The sequence below is a fragment of the Pteropus vampyrus genome, unplaced genomic scaffold, assembly GCF_000151845.1.
Source record: "Pteropus vampyrus isolate Shadow unplaced genomic scaffold, Pvam_2.0 Scaffold142, whole genome shotgun sequence".
NCBI classification, from domain to species: Eukaryota; Metazoa; Chordata; class Mammalia; order Chiroptera; family Pteropodidae; genus Pteropus; species Pteropus vampyrus.
In genome coordinates, this window is record NW_011888923.1 from 271,924 (window position 1) to 291,199 (window position 19,276).

Below are 19,276 nucleotides of genomic sequence, written 5' to 3' on the forward strand. Positions count from 1 at the left end.
CTTTTCTTCTACAAGCAGTCGAGAACATGTATGACTGCTTTATATTTATTTGCTTTAACATTCTTAGAAGTCTTAAGTATAAAAGACTGGGTACCTAATCGTTGGCACAGACAGCTGTAATTAAATAGGCTTGTTTCTGTTCATTTTCTCTTAGCAGTATGGTTGGTGCCTCTGCCAACTCTGTTAGTCAGACACTGACTGTCATCCAGGGAAGGCTAGCAGTATGAAAAAGAAAACTGCAGGAACACGCCAGTGTGGAAAGAAAGGAGAGAGAGAGAGAGAGAGAAAGTAAGGGCCTGTGACATAAACAAAAACAATCTATACGTTAGAAAAATTGCATGCGAATAGGTAATATATTTACATGATCGAAAAATCGGAAGGTATTAAAAGATGTCTGCCTCCCATCCTTGGGCTTTTATTTTGTCCAAGTCCTTTTTTTTTTCTTTTTTCTTTTTTCTTTATTTTTTTTTTACACCTTACCCCATGCAGATAATCATGTTATTACATTCCATATGTATTCTTCCAATGTGTCATATAAGCAAATGTAACAGCTATCAAATTATGCACACTATTCTATAGCTTGCTCTTAAGAATAGATATTGGAGATCTTTCCATATCAGTACATAGAAAATTTTCTCCTCTCTCTCTTAAGTATATGTATCTATATCTGCATGGTATTTCCTTATGTGGATGTTTCATAATTTATTTAATTAGTTCCCTATTAATGTTATTCATGTTAAATAAACTTGTTCATGTTATTTTGTGTATGTTTAGAATAAATTGCAGTCATTGGTATTGCTGGGGAAACAGATGAATGAATATATTTATAATTTCCGAATATATTGCCCACTTGCCCTCCATAAGGGTTTTACCGGTTTAGGTTTGTACAAAAAGCACGTGAGTGTCTGTTTCCCCACAGCCCGGCCAGAAGACTGTTATCTACTTGGATATTTTCCAAGCCGAGCAGCATATTCTTGGTAACTTTAATTTGTATTTTTCCCATTATACTTTTTTTTTCACATTTTAGTCCTTATTCTGTTTGTTTGGGTTTTTTTGCTGTTGTTGTCGTAATTTATTTTAGTATAAAGTATAAGGGTGCAACTTAATTTTTTTCCAGATGACATCCTAGTAATCTCAATGGAATTAAGTGATAAACTATGTTTCCCCACTATTTTGAAATGCCATCTTTATCATATACTGAATTTCTGAAAATAATTCAGGAATTACTTTTGACTGCCAGTAACATGCATTTATCTTTACATTTACTTGTCACTTTATTTTATTTTTTTATTTTTTGTTATCATTATTTATGCCTACAGCACCTGGTCTTCCTCGGTGGTCTCCCATCCAAGTACTAACCAGGCCCAACCCTGCTTAGCTTCCGAGATGAGACATGGGGCTTGTTCAAGGTGGCATGGCCTTAGACCATGGACCATGGCTCCACTGGGGCGCAAACTCAGGACCTTCTGTGTGTAAAGCAGACGTGCTGACCGCTACACTATGGAACTCTGTTCTTGTCACTTTATTTTTACTTACTCAGCTTTAAGTCTAATAATTTGTCGGAATAGTTTTTAGTGACCAGTGCCTGTGATTATGTACCTTTAAATTGAAACTAAAATTTATTTCCCAACCTTTCATTTATCCAGTCTCAGCCCTACAGAAAAGTTGCAAGTACAGTACAAAGAACTTTTTTCCTGAGTAATTTGAGAGTAAGTCACATAATAATGTCCCATGAACTCTTGATACTTGAATGTATATTTCTTACTAACAAGATATTTCCTTATATAACCCACAGTTCAACAATCAGATGTCAGAATTAGTGTTGATGCATTATTACTCAAACTCCATACATGTTTAGCCAGGTTTTCATTTTGTGTTAGTTGTCGTTAGTCCTCTTCAATTTGCACCAGTTCTTCAGTTTTTCCTTGACTTTCATGATGACAGTTTTGAAGATATACAGGCCAGTTACTTTATAGAATGCCCCTCAGTTTTTATTTGTATGGCATTCCCTCATTATTAGATTAGAGATTTTACATTGTATCTGATTGCAGGCATTACTCCATTTCTGTTTTTTAACCCATGATTGATGTTCACTTTGATCACTTGATTAAAATTTTATTACTATGTAATATTACATTAAATGAAGAGGTCTATCAGGACTCTACTATAAAGTTTTTTATCCTTTGTAAGTATTTTGTGGAAAGGTGCTTTGCTACTATGAAAATATCCTCTTCCAGAGTAACTATTCAGTTTCTTCATTTGTGTATATCAGCATAGATGTATGGGTTCCTGTTTTATTAGATGGGTTACAATCTATTATTATCATTACATATTTTGATTCTCAAATTGTTCCAGATTTGGCCAGCGGGAGCACTCTCAGTCTGGTTTATGTGTGTCTTTTACATATCCCAGTCATTCTTTGAACACTTTACCTTAATTTCTGGCATAACAAATTACTCCACACTTCTTAGAGGCAACCAATGTTACCGGTTTCCTGTATCTTTCCCACGATATGTTATACATATACGTGTGTGTGTGTGAATTTTAGTTTTGTGAATTAGACTTTAATTTTTAAAGTTAATATTTTTATTGAAGCCTATATACACATGAAAGAATAAAATTTATATACATGTACAGCTCAGTGAATTTATGTATAATTCACTATAAGAAATGTTCTATGTAACTTCTAATCATATCAAGAAATAAAACACTGAGTATTCAGAGACCACCTTCATGTCCTCTCCCAGTCGTTAATTCCATGATAGCCTCGGCTGTGAGGTCTTAAGTCATAGATTAGTCCTGCTTTCTTTTGAAATTTATATATAAATGAGTACTATGCAATACTCATCTATCTGTGTCTGATTTCTCTGGATCAGCATATTGTTTGTGGAATGCATCCATGGTTCTTTATGCTGCAGTAATTTATTTTCATTGCCATGTAATATTACATTAAATGACCATACTTCAGTTAATCCTAAACTGTTGATGGTCAGTCGGAAAGATTTCGCACATCTCCTTCAGTAATTGAGCAAACAAGTAGATTACAAATCAGTAAGGATAGAGAATATTGAACAACACAAAAATTTTGAGCTCATTGTCATATACAGAACACTATACTCAGCAGCTGAAGAATGGACATTTTTTTCAGACACATATAGGATATTTATCAGAAAAGGCTATATTAGATCTTAAAGCAAGTCATAACATATTTCAGAGATTGAAATCATACAGAGCATGTTTTCTGACCACAGTGGAATTAGGGTAGGAATCAGAAACAAAATGAAAATCCACAAATGTGTGGAATAAAGTGATACATTTTTAAATAGTCTATGGGTCAAATAAGAAATCACAGTGGAAGTTAGAAAATATTTTTACAGTGAATGGTTAATGAAATTGAGACATATCACATTATAGGTCACAGCTAAAGCTATGCTCAGGAAAACTTTTAGCCTTAAATATGTATAGATAAATAAGGCTGAATCAAATCGATGGTCTCTAAGTAGTAATAAAAAATTTAACAAGAACGCAAACCTAAGAAAAGGAAGGGAATAACGAAGAGCTCAAGGTAACGAGTTAATAAGGACGTGTACATCAAAGATAATCTGCAGCCTCGGAAGCTGCTCCTTCACCTTTTCACATTTTCTCTCTGGTTCCTTACAAGTATCACACCTTCACCCTCTTCACCACCTTCTGTCCTCTCTCAACTTTCATACTCTGCTTGAGGGAAAACTAAAACAGAACAGTGGACACACTTTCCTCTGCACTTCTGAGACAGGTTTGGCTTTTCAAAGGGAACTTTATTAAATACTAAGAAGAAAAAAAAAGTTGCTTCTTTGAACTGACTAATAAAATTGTTACGTCCATATAAAGACAATAATGAAAATGGCAGCAAGTTATCAGTATGAAGAATAAAACTGGGACAACATTATAGATCCTACAGACATTAACAAGATATCAGAAGGACATTTTAAACAATATTATGCTAATGAGCTTGAACATTTAGCTGCAGTACCAAACATTCAGAGTAATAGATAATTTGAATAGAAAAGTTACATGTGACTTAGACAGATCTGCACAAACAAAAATAAGAATGCTTATTAACAGCCTTGGTTGTAATAGTGAAAACCTGGAAATGACCCAAATTCTATCAGCAGGAAAATTTATGAACACATAAGTTGTGTACTGTACCTAGAGGTAATAAGTATCATTTAAAATGAATGAACAAAGGCATGGATGAATCATGCGGGCACACTGCTGGATAAACAAAGGAGAGTGCAGAAGAACAGGATTGCAAAGAGCAGGATGTTCTTCATGTAAAGCGTAAAAACTGCAGAACAGTACCTTACATACCTATCTACGAATGAAGGACTGCCTGGGGGTGAGCAATAGAAAATTCAAGGTTACCTGAGGGGGGTGGGTGCGGGTAAGAGAGACCTGTCTGGGAGGAGCATACAGGCAGCTTCTTCAGTATTTTATAATTACAAATATGTCGAATACATAGTTACATTATTTTGTACCTTTTTGCCTGTGAAATGTTTTATAATAAAAATTTTAAAAGAAAAATAATACAGATAAAGAAGGTAGAAGAACCCTCGGAGTTTTCATGAACTCAGCCTTAGCTGAGAGACAGAGATGTACACTTGGGAGTCTGCGTTGTTCTTGTGGGTGGAGAAGTTGGTGTGTGGATTTATCAAAGTTAGTTAGATCCTTCTCTGTCTCTCTCTACGGAGCAGTCAAGTACAGCACATTTTTGCCTGTCATCCTCTAGTGCTTTTGAGAAGACTGCTGGTTTTAAGGAAAATAATACCCAAAGGCACTAAATACAATGTAAAAAGTATTATTACCTGCTTAGGATTGTATGGTTACAGAGTGGCACATTTTGTTGCGCATGGCTTTTTTTAAAAGTTCTTATCCACTTGAGCAGTGGAGGGGTTGGCACAGGGTCTGCCCCTGCATTGGAATGTCAGCTCTGTCAGGAGTGGGACTTTCCTCGCCCGGATCCGCAGTGGCTGTCTCCAGAACAGTGTGATATGTCATAGAAGAAACTCATTCCATGTTGGTTAGTGCCTGATTTGAGGAAAGTATACCATAAAACTAATTTGAAATTATTTTTTTTCATTTATTTTCATAACTATTATCACTATTAACGGTTATTAGTATTCTGGGAATTTTAGGAGACTATATGAAGTCTCAGCCCATACGTTCTGTTTAGCAGATTATTTGGTTTTAAAGGCATGGGATTGTTGTGTGTAGCAGTCTCCAGCAGTAGCTAGGAGAAAAAAAGTGTTACGGCTAACTCAGAGTTCTTCTCAACGTTCACGTCTCTGTGTGTTAAAATGGAGGAAGGAATTTAAATTAGAAAGTTGTTTTTGTAGCATTCACGGGCACAGAAGCTTTTTCAGCATAGCGGATTCATCAGTTCTAAAAGAAGGTAGCCTTTTTGTGGTATTGAAGTGTTCTCTATCTTGATTGTGCTGCTGCTGGTCATACAACACATTTGTCAAACACATTTGTGAAACTAATTGAAATTGTAAATAGGTTAATTTTATTGTGTAAAAATTATACCTGATTTAGAAAAAGCTGATTTAGGAAAAAAATGATGAACAAAAACAAACAAACAAAAAAATCCAAAGTTAAAATGCATTTCTGAAAAAGGGTTAAAGGATGAAGGATTTTAAAGAAAGAGGTTTTACTTCAAAAGACATTAGCATTTATACACGTTACATTAGTGCTTGAATGTGATGGGGAATCTTTTTGACAAAAATTAACCTATTTTAAAATGAATTGTCGCTCTGGTCATATGCTCTTCGATTTTCTTTCTCTTCTTTTTTTTTAAGCAGCATTTCCCCAGCTCGGTTCATACTTGACTGAATACACTGATCGATTATGTGGGGATTAACTAAGTCTTCTCATTTCCTGCTTTCCATTTCTTCTCTCCAGCAGGCCAGTGGGCCTTTGTTGTCTGGCACGTGGACTCAGATAAGCTATCAGGGCATGTTTGTATTAGAAAAATGGTTGTAGATGGAACAGTTATAAATAGACTAACAAGCATTAAAGATTACAGTTTTTATTTCTACTTAAGTCAAAAGGAGAGAAGAATAAATGTGATATTTGAAACAATACAGACTAGTTTACATAAAGTGAAATGGGCAAATGTAAATTTTTAGGGTTCCTTCTGACCCCTCCCCCTTTTCCCCAAACTATTTGAGTTTGTTTCTTGGCAAGTTGGAAATGTTTGCTAGCTATAGTTAGAGTTTTATTATTATGCATGCTGACTTTTTAAAAAATCAATATTAATTTCCAAACCTATATTAGTGCTCCTTAAAAGCCCTAGTACTTATTCAGTTCTAATACTCTTTGTGCTACTAAAAGGTATTTTATTTTACTGTATTACCAGTTCTACAGTTTTGCAGTTTAATTCAGAAAACAATGTACAAAAAGATTATCACCTCCTAGAAAGTGAGGAATATTGCTGGGTTCACATAAAGCAGGCATGTTCATCTTTGTAAAAGATGATGATTCAGTATAGTATTGTAAGCTAAGTGGTTTTTCCCCCTTAAAGGTTGATGTTTCATGTTGCCAGTTTTCTCAGGCAGGAAGCAGTGTACCATTTTTGAAATGACCACAAGTTGCCTGGAATTACAGATTGCTAAAATTTTCCAGGCTACTGTTGTGCATGCATGCTTTCAGCTTGACAGGTTCACCATTGTTTTAAAGTATACCTTTTTAGTGTAGACCTATTTATATTCTTGTATGAATCAAGCTTTAACTTGTTCTCTATCATGAGCTCAAATTTTAGAAAGAAAAATACCTTAAATTGAAATGAGAGGCTTCTTACCTAGATTTTCTTCTCTTTAACAAGAATTTAACTTCCTACTCACTACTGGAATGTCCGATTGTGTAAATAAAAGTAAAATAATCTATGTTGTAAGTGGTATCTCACTTCTAAACGAATGTGTGCTTTAAAGTCTCTAGTCGCGGTTCTGTTTGGGGGAACATGCTTACATTGTTTAAACAACCGGAATCTGAGAGGGAGGGAGGGTGGGCATCCTGGACTGTTAGTGCAGCTCGTCCCCGTTGTCCCCGTCGTCCCGCAGAGCAGGCTGTTCTCACGTGTGGTCCATGCAGGGTAAGACTGTTTTTATAATTATACCAAGACGTCGTTTGCCTTTTTCACTCTCATTCTCCTCACGAGCATGCAGTGGAGATTTATAAAGGCTAAACGATGTGCGATACATCTCAACCCATTGAATACAGAATGAGATATGAGAATATGTTTGCTTAGGGCAAACATAAGAGATTTGTGAAAATATGTTACTCGTTTCCTAAATTTCGTTTGTTTTAAAAATTATAGTAATCTATTGTAATTATTTATGTTAACATATAGTGAGGTTATTATTGTTAAATGGGTTAATTAAAAATCTTTCAAGTTAAAAAAAGTTTTCATTTTCCAATATAGTAAATATTGACAGGCTATAACCCATACAAACAAAAGTTCTTTGAACTCCTCAATAATTTTGAAGAGAGTAAGGAATCCCGAGTCTTAATAAGTTTGAGAACCACTTTAGTTGACTCAGTGAAATCTTTTCAAGATATTTTAGCATCAATTTTTTAAAATCCGTATGATATATCTTTAATAATGTTAGTAATTTTTATTTTTAAAATGATGGGATAGTTTAATTTGTGAAACTTCTGGAGAATTTTGGAAGCTGATAGCTCAGCTTATCCCCGCTTTCTTTAACTTTCTTTTTCAGTACTGCAACATCTGATCCCATCATTGATTAGGGAGAGAGCGCTATGCCTTTTCTGGCTGTCATGTATAAAAAGTCATTCACTCCTCCAGAATGAGTAAAATCGCTGCTACTATCACCGCTGTCACCAAACAACAGCCAGAGTATTGCAAAAATGTCAAGTTTTATAGTATTTGGACTTGATTTTTTAAAAAAATTCAATGGAATGTTTCCTTCTATTTAATAGGGATTTAAGATTGGTTTGGCAATTTCCTGTGGTGCTGCCCACAAACAGCTGTTTTTCTCTTCCTTTATGGGGGAAATCTTTTGGGCCAAATAGAAAATTTGTGGTTATGGATTTATTCGATATAACTGTAACTGCTGGAAAGAATAGTAGCTTTTAGGAAGGGCTTTATGTTGGGTTTGAACAGCAGATTTTGGGGATCCAAGTATAGCGTCTTAATTTATTTGTGAAATTTCAGCTTCCTAACTTGACCCTTTAACCCAAACTTTGCGATCTTTTAAATCTTGAATCTGACATTTAGTGTTTTTGTCAGGGTGAGGTACATCAACAGGATACATGTGGGAAATGACAGGAATGCTCTTTGGGTTGGTATCTCTGTCCCCATGTACTAAGGCCCCCTTTAAGTGTAACTCATCTGTGCGTGTGTGACGTAAACTTGTTATTCGGTTTAAGAGGACAAGGACAGCAGGGGTTACCTAGGTACCTGGCCTCCTATCTCACAAGGGAGACCAAGAAGCAGGAGTTTTCTCAGGCCTATACTTATACTCAGTTTTGGTCTTTCCACTGCAAATACAGGAATCAGTTGCCTGAAAATTTCTTTGTTCGTACACAGTGAAATCCTAGATAGAATATGCCTTAATATATTTTGACTCCGTAGTTCGCAGTTGAAAGAGAATTTCATTTTCACGCACCTTCTTGGTCCTACCAAAATACGGATTGAATTTTGTCTGGATTAAACTAAAAGTAATTAACCAAAAAGCAGAAGTTTGTTTAACAAATAAGACATTGTTAAGAAACAGTGATTTTGGAAATTATTTCACTACGGCCATGCCACTCTGAACATACCTGATCTCGTCTGATCTTGGAGGCTAAGCAGGTCGGGCCTGGTTAGTACTTGGATGGGAGACCACCTAGGAAGACCGGGTGCTGTAGGCGTAAAAAATAAAGAAAAGAAAATCATTTCAGATGATTGGAGATTGTGTTTCAGCACAGTTTTAGTTGCATCATCATTCTGGAGATTTGTATGTAACCAGTTATTTGTGCATCTTGGTTGTAAACACCGTAAAAAGTCATCTGCCCTCCCTGAGTTCCACTTTCTTGCTTCACCATCTGATACAAGGTGCTTTCAATCCTCTTCCACACACCCACATGCTGATGCAACCTCTTGAAAACAGTCTTTTGGATTGAGTGCTGCAGGTTTGGAAAATGAGCTTGTAACCTTTATTCTAGTTCCTAAAGGCAGCAAGCAACTTAGTCAAATAGATGTGGCTTGCTTCTGTTTCTTTCATCAATTTATTTATCTTTAAAGAAAGAATTAATTATGCTAGTTCACAGTAGACCTCTGTGTAGTTCCACTTTATGTCCATTTGTAAATGCTAATAAATGATAAATAGCCACTTGTTTTAGGGTTCTCCAGAGAAACAGCCCTGGAGAAGAGGGACATATGCACGCACCCACGCACGCACAGTATAGGAATTGCTTCATGAGGTTATAGAGGCCTAGAAGTCCCGTAATCTGCTGTCTGCAAGCTGGAGAACCAGAAAAGCAGGTTGTATAATTCAGTCCGGTCCATAGGCCCGAGAGCCGAAGGGCCGCTGTGGTAAGCCCTGAAGGCCAAAGGCCCGTGAAGCGGGAGCTCGATGTCTCGTGGCAGGAAAAGGTGGATGCCTCAGCTCAGGAAAAGAGGGAATGCACCTCCTCTTCACCTTTTGTTCCGTCTGAGCTCCTAACAGATTGGACGATGCCCGCCTACATCTGAGGGCGGATCTCCTTAGTCCAGTGAATCAATCCTAACCTCTTCCAGAAACACTCTCACAGACTCAGAAATAATGTTTTGCTAGTTGTCTCTTAGTACAGTCGAGTTGACAGAAAATTAGCTATCACACCACTGAGCGGGATTCTGTGTCAGGAACTCGAGCGCCGCGGCCCCGGAAGGGAAACGGGCTGCGATCGCAGTGCTTCCCCAGGCCGGTTGATCTCCGCTGGGCGTGTGTGTAGCGGTGACGCCTACAGGTTGTGAATTCTCCCAGGCCCACTTGCACACTTAAACATACCCGAGAAAGTTGGGAGGAGGGCATTTTGGGACAAAACAAGAATGGCTACTTTGTTTACTCAATGGCAATAAGAAATTTACTTGTGTTAACCTCAGTTAAAAAGAAACAAAACGTTAATGTCTCAGTACCAAGGGAGATTGGAGCATGATGGCTCGGAGCGTGATTTCTTCTGCTTTGAGAAGGGAGCAGTAGGGTCAGTGCTTCAGCTTCTTCCCTGGTCTCCTGGTCTCCTGGTACTCCTGTCTGCCGAACTCTGAGGTGGGTGGTCCTTGATGGACTGAGCTCTGGTGGCACTTCATGTTTTCCTGTAACTCTTTCATGGCCTTTTGAGCTGTAATGGCGATAAAACCATAGATACAGCTAAAGCTGTATTTAGATAGAAATGGAAAATATCTGTACATTCCTAGTGTCTTGTGTTAGGAGTAAAGTAATGGCTTGAAATATTACAAGATATATTTCCTACCTGATTTCATGTTGATCTCAGTTCTGATATTTATCCACAAAGCTGAATAACGATGATCCTCTCATTGGTACAGAAAGCATCTTTTAGATTGGATTCCCATGTACATATGCCTGGAGTTACTTTTGGCCTTTGAAGAATAGAAATCTTCTACCCTATTGTCTGTTCCTACTCTGCTCTCCGAAAGTCAGGAATGATTGAAGAAGCCACTAAGATTGTGTTTCCAGCGTCTTCCCAAGATGATCTTTCCAACAGGCAATGCCTCGTATGTAGGTGGAGGTGGACCCTGCAGGGCTGAAAAGCCACCGTAACCAACTGTGCAGCACACCGGAAGGGGTCCGTGATGTTTCTGGTAGACCGTTTCCCCACTCTCCAGGCTTAGTGTCTTAATTACAAGTGCAAAGTTTGGGTAGACTTTTCTGAATTATACAGTAAACCTCTAATACACATATAACTCTTAACTTCATTATGACCATGTTGTAGAAATGCATGAAAAGTTTCTTCAAAACCTATGTTCTTAAGCGATGTGGTATGCAAACATTAAGCCAGTTCTCCTTCCCAAATTTCTGGAAAAGCCTGATTGGCTATTTGGGCTTTAAAAACAAGAAATTTGGTCTAATTTCACCTGACTCTGAATCTAGACCTTTCATTATTTGAAATGTGAGTGCCCAAGAACTAAGTAGTTAAAACTTCGAGGGAAGCCCCTCTGTTATCTCTAATAGATTATTTTGACTGAGGATGTTCATTTCATGATAGCCGTCTTCATTTACTGGTTAGGTTGTCTTTGGCCTTGATCTCTCAGTCACATTTGATAACAGTAGAGAGACTGGAGTGGCCTGCTTGGAAGGCTTTGGGAGCCCTGATGGTATCTGCAAGACCTGATAGGTGATTACTGGGGCAAAGAAGGTCTTTCCTCCATAATGCAGGTGAATTTAAAGTTCTTGTTGTTCCCATGCTGCTTTGGAGGGCCTCCTTCCTGTTGTGTAAAGAAGTCTGCACCAGTCCTGCTGGTCATTTCTGGACTCCTGCCCTTCTTCTCTTCCTCCCCTCACCTCACTGTGCTTCCTTTATTTTTTTGATGTTGTGTTAAAACCTTTTTCCAGAGGATGATATTAAGGCTGGTCCTAGTAACGACTCGGATTGGCTATTTAAATTAGTGAGAGTACTATATTAATAATCATAAAAGATCTCTAGGAAAGTTTATTTACTTGTCGGCCTTAGATCTGATCTTGTCTTTGTATTCGGGATGGCCGCGTTGTACGCTGTTGATACACTGTTGATAAGATGAACCAGTGCCCCTCACCAGCACTCTCCTGTTTGCCTTTCCTGTCCCTGCCTCCTTCCTTTCTCCCCAGCTTACCTTTGTCAGTTAACCTCATTATAAATGTTTAATTTCAGTTCTGACTTTTTAATTTATTCATTCTCAGCCTATTGGCTGACATTCAAAGCTCTAGAAATCCTCTCTATTCTGCTTCCCAAAACCTTCCATTAGGCTCTTTTTTCTAAACCCAGGTGGGTTTGGGTTTGTCTTCTGTTAAAGTTTTTATTTCCTTAAATTTACATACAGCCCTCATTTCAAAGAAATCCAGGCCAGAGATGTGAAGAATCCACAGTTAACCCAGAGTCAGCTCCCCTTTTTCTTTCTTTTGCAGTCACTCCGGTGAGACCACTGTGAGCAGACTAGAGGCGCTTCTGTTTGGTGGTTTCCAACCATCTGTAACGAGTCAAATCAACCTCTCTCCTTTCTCCCCTCTCTCCTCTCTTTAAAGATAAAATGGTGAGAAATTATTTACCTCCCAGTGGCCTCCTCTCTGTGATTGGGATATATACCCTAGGGTGCCTTCCCATAGGAAGCCCCTCACCACATTCTGTTTAAAATGTGTCATTTAACCACTTTGAACCTTTCTGCAGTCCTACAATTATATCACTAGTCAGTAATGAGACATATGGGAAATATAGTATGTGCTTCTCAAATTGTTGCAAAAGTGAAGATACTTCCCCCTAATTTGCTGCATGATCTATTTTTGTTTTGCTATTACTAGCATACTGTCGAATTGGAGAAAAGCCACCTCTTATAGCTTGACTCCAAACAGTGACAGTAATACCAGCGTTTGTTGAGAGCCAGTCCATTCTACTTACATTCATTTATTTAATCCTCGCAACCTAATGAGCTAGAGACTGTCGTTTTCCCTTCATTTTATATGTGAGAGAATTGAGGCTCAGAGATGTCATTTGCCCAAAGTCACACAGTTTGGTAAGTTGCAAAGCCATGATTCAAACCCAGGTGGTTTGGGTTGAATCAAATGATCTCTCAGTTCACTTCTGCTTTTAATTTTCTGTGATTTTGAATAGAATCTTTGACTAGTGAATAGAGGGAAGAAGATGAAAATTTCCCATGGGTAACACCTGAGCAGCACCAGTGTGTCTGAGGTGGCATTGGGGGCCTTTACTGGGAGAGGGGCTGCTCCCTGCCCCTTCTGCTGTTCCTCAGGGCACAGCAGCCAGCTTCCATGGAAGGTGACATTTTAATTTGTAAAACTTTTTTTTAGGTTGATAATATTAGCTAATGCCATTATTTTGATACATAGAAAATACCCACCAACCCTATTTTATGTGCTTGGTTTTGTCTGGGGAAGAAATCTAAACATAAGCACGTAAGGTAGAAGAAGACTGTAGAAATCATCCTGTTCTATCTCTTCACCTGTCAAATAACTAGGGTCACCCGCAGCTAATTGGTGATGTCACACAGAACTAGAAGCCTGGCTTACCTAATTTTAGTTTAGTACCCTCTGAAGCAGCTCACTGCTTCCCTTTATAGATGTTTAGTCTTTAACCAAATTCCTGACTTATTTGGGAAGACTGTGTCTATTATAGCTACTTAAATTTGTTTAAAACTTTTGTTTATTTTGAGTCTACCCTTGTGTGGTATCTGTGGAATCAAGATCCTGGAAGCTTTTTTTTTTTTTTAACGCAATGCTGCCCCTCCCTGGTGATTGGGTAGTACTGCATCAGGAAATCCAATTGGTTTTCAACTGCTTTTGTGAAGTCTAATATTAGGAGTCATAAATCTAGGTACAAATAAATCAGATTGGTAATTGTGTGTGTGTGTGTGAGAGAGAGAGAGAGAACAGAGAGAGAGAGAACAGAGAGAGAGAGAGATCATTAAGTGTGCTTGGGTCAGAAGATAACGTAGATGTTATACCTCTAAAGGTCTCTGGAATCGCTGGCTTAGTTTTGAAAAATAGACATTTTACAAGTACCAGTTATGGTAATTTTAAAAGGTTATTTCTGTTGCCCTTTAGGTTTTCAGCCATCTTAGATGCGTTACAGAAATACATAAAAGTATAGATTTTAGAACATTGTTGCTAGGACTGCTGGTAGATTTGAATTCCTTTGTGCCCTATTAAGTAATTCATTACCGTGGGCATTGAAGCATCTATTGGTAACTCATTTACTGGAGATCACTATCATCTCTTGAAAGAAACCATATTCTGGTGAAGAAATAACTCCTACAGCTCTCAGCAAAGCTCTTGAAAATTTTCTGTGAAACACTGATTACATTTACCTCCTAACACAGAATACAATGCTCTTTTGAGTACCTTCCCAGTTCCAGATGCTTTTCCATCTTTTTAGTGCTTTCAGTAGTCCTTTTAGGTAGGTTCAATATTCCTATTTTACAGGAAGGGGTAGACTCATAGGATCTTAGTCGTGTGCCCAGAGTCCAGTAGCTGGGAATGGTAGAGCTGGAATTTGAACCACGGTAGACTTCTCTGGATTCTTTTACCTGTGGTCCATCTTCTTCACCTAGCATTGCTTTACCTAGGTTTATTCTTAACTGTTAGACCACTGGTTTTCAACTGGGGGTAATTTTGTCCCCAAAGGGGATATTTGATAATGTTCAGAGACATTTTTGGTTGTCACAAGAGAAGGGCACCACTGGCATTTGGAGGTGGTCGGAGGCCAGGGATGCTACTAAACACCTAGCTATGCACAGGACAGGTTTCCACACAGATTTATCTCGACCAAATGACGTAGTGCTGACGTTGAGAAGCCCTGTATTAGACAGTGTGTTTACATACGGGAGTTTATCCCCGAGTACCGCTAGACTCTGTCCCTTCCCTGGTTTGTTTCTTTTCACGGTGAGCGCTCTCATCCTGGTCCTGCTCTTCTTCGCCCTGTCTAAGAAAGAAACCACAGCCTTCTTGCTGCTCTCCCATGTCTCGGTGTTTTGTACCTCACTGCCTGAGGATTTGGTCAGCAGTGGAGATAGAAGACCCCATTCCCAGATAGGGAGACACCCACTGAAGGCCAAACTACAGTCAGGATTCAGGTTCTTTTCAGTATCACTCAGAACATTTATTTTCCTGTTCTGCATGCAGATGGGCCATGTGCATCTGGATGCCTTTTCTCTCTCTCTGTGTCTTCCTCAGGTCTCATCCTTTACCTGGAAAGAATCCATTGAAATCTTTTCTGTTTTTTTCCCAGGTCAGATGTTACCTTCTCAGTAGTCCCCGCTGGAAGTAATTACTTCTGTCTATAAACTCCTATCTATAACATTTAATGCTTTTTATTTAACATACTGATTTGTCCTTGTTTTCCCACCTACAGTATAAGTAGTGTAGAATTTCAAGTGCACATGGATAAAAACTAAAATGTACCCGTTCTGTAGGATTGTTCTTTGTATCCAATCTATTTTATTTAAACCAGTAATGATGCCCTATTTTTATAGGCCTGGTTGGCACAATTAATTGCAAAATAAGCATCTTGGGGTTTATATTTACTTTGGAATAGTCTTCTTCACATTTGAGTTTAGTCAAGACTTTTGGCAGTTTTCCTTCCGGTTCTTTAAATGGCTTAAATATTTAAGGAAGGTTTTTTTTGAGCCTTTCTGGCCTTTTAGTGAAGACTGTGTGTATACCTCTCGTTAAAGAAGGCTCCTTTGACTTATTTTAGGATTTAGCCAACTCTTCTATAAACACAAGGCAGTTCTCAAATTTTAGCTCTCATTCATTTCTGACCTGCAGACTTAGAATGAGAAGGTAGAAGCTGCTAAGAGGATTGATACTGCATGCACCTTGGGGAAGTCTTAAGGCCCTTACCTGGGTTGGAAAAGTATTTTATGAGGCCACAGGAAGTCTTTTAGTATACTGCCATATTGAGATGTTTCACGACCAGGGCATGTTTCACGACATGGACGATCTGCCCCAAACCATGGCTCCCATAGCCTTCAAATAGAAGGACTGTGTTTGATCCCTTGTTCTTTGAATGTACTAGGGACAAAGTTAAGTTTTAGGGATAACATGGTTAAGTGTCCCACAAACATTTATGAGACCCTGATCATCACAGAACTCTTCATTAGTCACCAATAATTATGTACAAGGTGTTCTGTTCTCTGGACATTTGAAGGTAAATAGGACAGGCTCCCTGCTCCATGGACTCATAGTACCTTCCTCACCATGCATACTTGCTGTGTTAGTTTGCCGTATAGCAGAAACTGCAAGTAGAGTGGCAGTAAAGATTGTAACTTGGTCTGGGTGATGGGCAAACCTTGGAGAGATGACTTTGTGCCAGGCTTTGCTAGGTAAGTTCTTTCTAACTTACTGTCCTTAATGGCTTGACCGTGTGTGAACACAGTTTATAAATATTGACCAAAATTATTAAAATTAAGATAGAAGGATGATTCATGTAATACTGTGTAGTTAATGCTAAATAAAAAATGTAACGCTGAAGAGTCAATCAAGCTGGGGAGGTTTAGAGATTCAAATTTGGTTTCCTTTGTTTCCCCAAGTGAGTAACTTTGAGGAATCGGGTCAGAGATGTGGTGGCTGGGATCTAGAAAAAATACAATTTGACTTTATAATTGACTTATGTATTTTTGTGGCCCTGGTGGTAATTGTGTGTCTCCCTCTCTGCCTGTTCACCTGTTTCCAGGGCCTTTTGTTCATGGGTATGGTATGCAGCTGTGGGCACCTGAAATCCTGTTCCTAATGCTGTTAGATTTTCCTTTTCAGAGTAAGAGGGACCATCTACTCATGAACGTCAAATGGTACTACCGTCAGTCTGAAGTTCCAGATTCTGTGTATCAGCATTTGGTTCAGGATCGACATAATGAAAATGGTAAATATGTCCTTCTGGTTTGACTCTTACACATTTTTTAGCTTTTGACAAAGTTTTTCTACAATATCTATATTTCATTAAATATAGATAACTACAATGAAAAATTTTCTCTAAGATGTTTTATAACTGTCATTACTGAAATGTTCTTTTTTTTTTTTTTTTTTTTTGCTGAGTTCTTTCATTATTTTTGCCCTAAAAAAGAAACGACCTGAACATGTGCTAATGGCGTCTTTCCCATGAACTCAGAATAGAGATAGGTCTTCTTTGGAAATGACAATAATTTCATTTTTATTCCTTTTTCTCACCTAATGTTGAACTAATAATATACTTAAAACAGGATTGTATTTTATTTCTTTGCTCCTTTTCAGTAATCTATGTTATCGAACTTCTCTTTATTCGGGCTTTTGAACCTAAGTTTTCAAAGCAAAGCTTTCCTGGGTGTTTTGGAATTAGCTTGAGTCTTGACTTTCAGAACAATAAGAAGGTTATTCACAGCATCTTTTATTTTTCTCTCCCTCTGGCATTGTAGTTTCTACCCAATAACTTTATCGACACACATGAGATATGTACATAAATGTATATCACGTTTGTTCAGATGTACAGTAGCTCCTTTTTATTGATTTTTGAGAGGTACTCGGCCTCATCATAGCTGATTCCCATGAGTTACCCATTAGTTATATGAGTTAGGCTTTGCCACTCCCCACTTCCAGATGAGAAATTGAGGCTTAGAGATGCTACTGGAGTTGCCCAGGCCACAGATCTTGCAAGTGGTGGCCCCTGGGCAGGGATCTAGCTGTCACCTTGCTGCTGGTGCCCTTCCTCCTCTTCTACACTGCTTTTGGTGATAAGTTTTAATTCAACAAACCAGTAGGCAAAAATAGTTTTGAAGAATGATGTTCTTTTATGTCTAACTAGTTTTTTTCTCTCTTGAAACCAAAAATTTCTGTTAAAGCAGTTAAAGTATGATTTGTTATTAAAAATAGTAATTTGGTTATTCTTTTCAACGGAGACAGTGTGATTTCACTCCATCCTGGAATATTTAGCAATAAAAAATAAGATGGACAGGATCACTAAATATTTAGTAGATTTCGCATTGCTGTAATATGATAGTTCTGTTTTCTTTCTTTTTTTATTTTGTGCTTAGTGCATTTCAGTGAACTGTAGGCTTAAGTAAAGGATATAAGACATGTGACAGAATACTTTGTTCTTGTTATTTCTGCTATACATTATTCCTTTCCTCTATGTGCTGACCAGGCCTGTTCGTTTATTATGCTTTCTTTAGTGGGAGGTGAACCTGAAAGAAAAATTTTGCAAAATTTTTCTAATTGTTTTTGGGGAGCCCAATTTTAATATCCTCTTAATTAATTTTTTGACAGACTCTGGAAGAGAACTTGTCATTACAGACCCAGTTATCAAGAACCGAGAGCTCTTCATTTCCGATTATGTAGACACCTACCATGCCGCTGCCCTCAGGTGAGTGCCAGAGATGAGGTCTTTCCTGTGAAGGAGAAGTCAGAGCGTGGGAGGCAGAGTTGGAGCTATCTTGACCTCTTTTGCTAATTATGACATTAATCAGATTATTCCTGTGGTCTCTGGAAGCTGACATTCAGTGTTAGTTAACTCTGGATTATTGGGGTTTCAGAGGTTGTCTGTCACTAATCTCTTGGGATAGGGTAGGCGGACTCTTTTTCCTATTTTTTCTTTCTTTCTTTTTTTCTTTCTTTTTTTTTTTTACACCCTCCCTATATTTTTGTATCTTTATTTCTTTGAAAATTATTATTCTGGTATTGGTCGCTGAAGTATTTAGGGTGAAGTATATGATGGTCTGTAGATTATTTCCTAAAGATTCGGTCACTGCCACTAGAAAAGATAAAGAAATGGAAGAAACTAATACGGCAGCATGTAATTAATTGAGAATCTAGGCAAAGTTTGTAGGAATTTTCATTGACATATTCTTTGAATTTTCTGTATGTATGAAAAATTTCCTATGGAAAACTTGGGGGTAGGGAGAAAATACAGAAAACTTTATTCTGAGGCAGAGGTAACATTGCAAGCTAGTTTATTCCCCCCCAGTTTTATTCTTTTAAAAAAATTTTATATTTTTATATTAGCTTTAGGTATACAGTACAGTTGGGCATTTATGTAATTTATAAGGTGACCCCCCCTCCCCCCCGTTTATTCTAGCTAGTTTTAATGTCTTAGGTAATTATGCCAAAAAGTGACCCTGAGCCCCTGCTTTGTACCCTGTGGCATTTTCTTTTTTTCTGCCCCTTTCAAGAAAAGGACACACACACATTCTGATATATTTTGTATATAAGTGGAAGACTGGGCTTCTTAAGTGTCAGAGGAGTAAGACAAGTCATAACTTTCCCCACTGGAAATAATAAAGTAGTGGAAGAACTACTTTCTTTGTTAAAGAGTATGGTTTAGAAAAAAAGCCACAGGGATATTTATGCTGGCTTTTAGCTTAACTATAATAAGATGCAATAATTTCTCTATTACATTGCTCTGATGGTATTCAGTAAAACCATCTGGAGTCTCTTATGCAAAGCTGCATTGCTAAAGCCAATTATTTCAAGGCAAATTAGTAGCAACTTTTAATACAGGGCCGATTTAGGCAAACTTTTGGGGCCAGATAATCTTTCACGTGGTCTGTGTTGCCAGCACGCAG

The 19,276-nt window shown here is 37.9% G+C and overlaps 1 protein-coding gene and 2 pseudogenes across 3 annotated transcripts in view; 2 read left to right on the forward strand and 1 right to left on the reverse strand.

Annotated features, from left to right (window-relative positions):
- The window catches only part of RERE (arginine-glutamic acid dipeptide repeats), a 366,623-nt gene that overhangs the window by 197,017 nt on the left and 150,330 nt on the right, over nt 1–19,276 (forward strand). For all 3 annotated transcript variants that reach the window (XM_011368442.2, XM_011368444.2, XM_011368443.2), the window contains 2 exons: nt 16,500–16,605; nt 17,982–18,078. In XM_011368442.2, coding sequence (XP_011366744.1) covers nt 16,500–16,605; nt 17,982–18,078 — 203 coding nt within the window. The remainder of the gene's footprint in view (nt 1–16,499; nt 16,606–17,981; nt 18,079–19,276) is intronic.
- On the reverse strand, nt 1,311–1,426 carry LOC111744862 (annotated as a pseudogene).
- LOC111744855 lies at nt 8,793–8,910 on the forward strand (annotated as a pseudogene).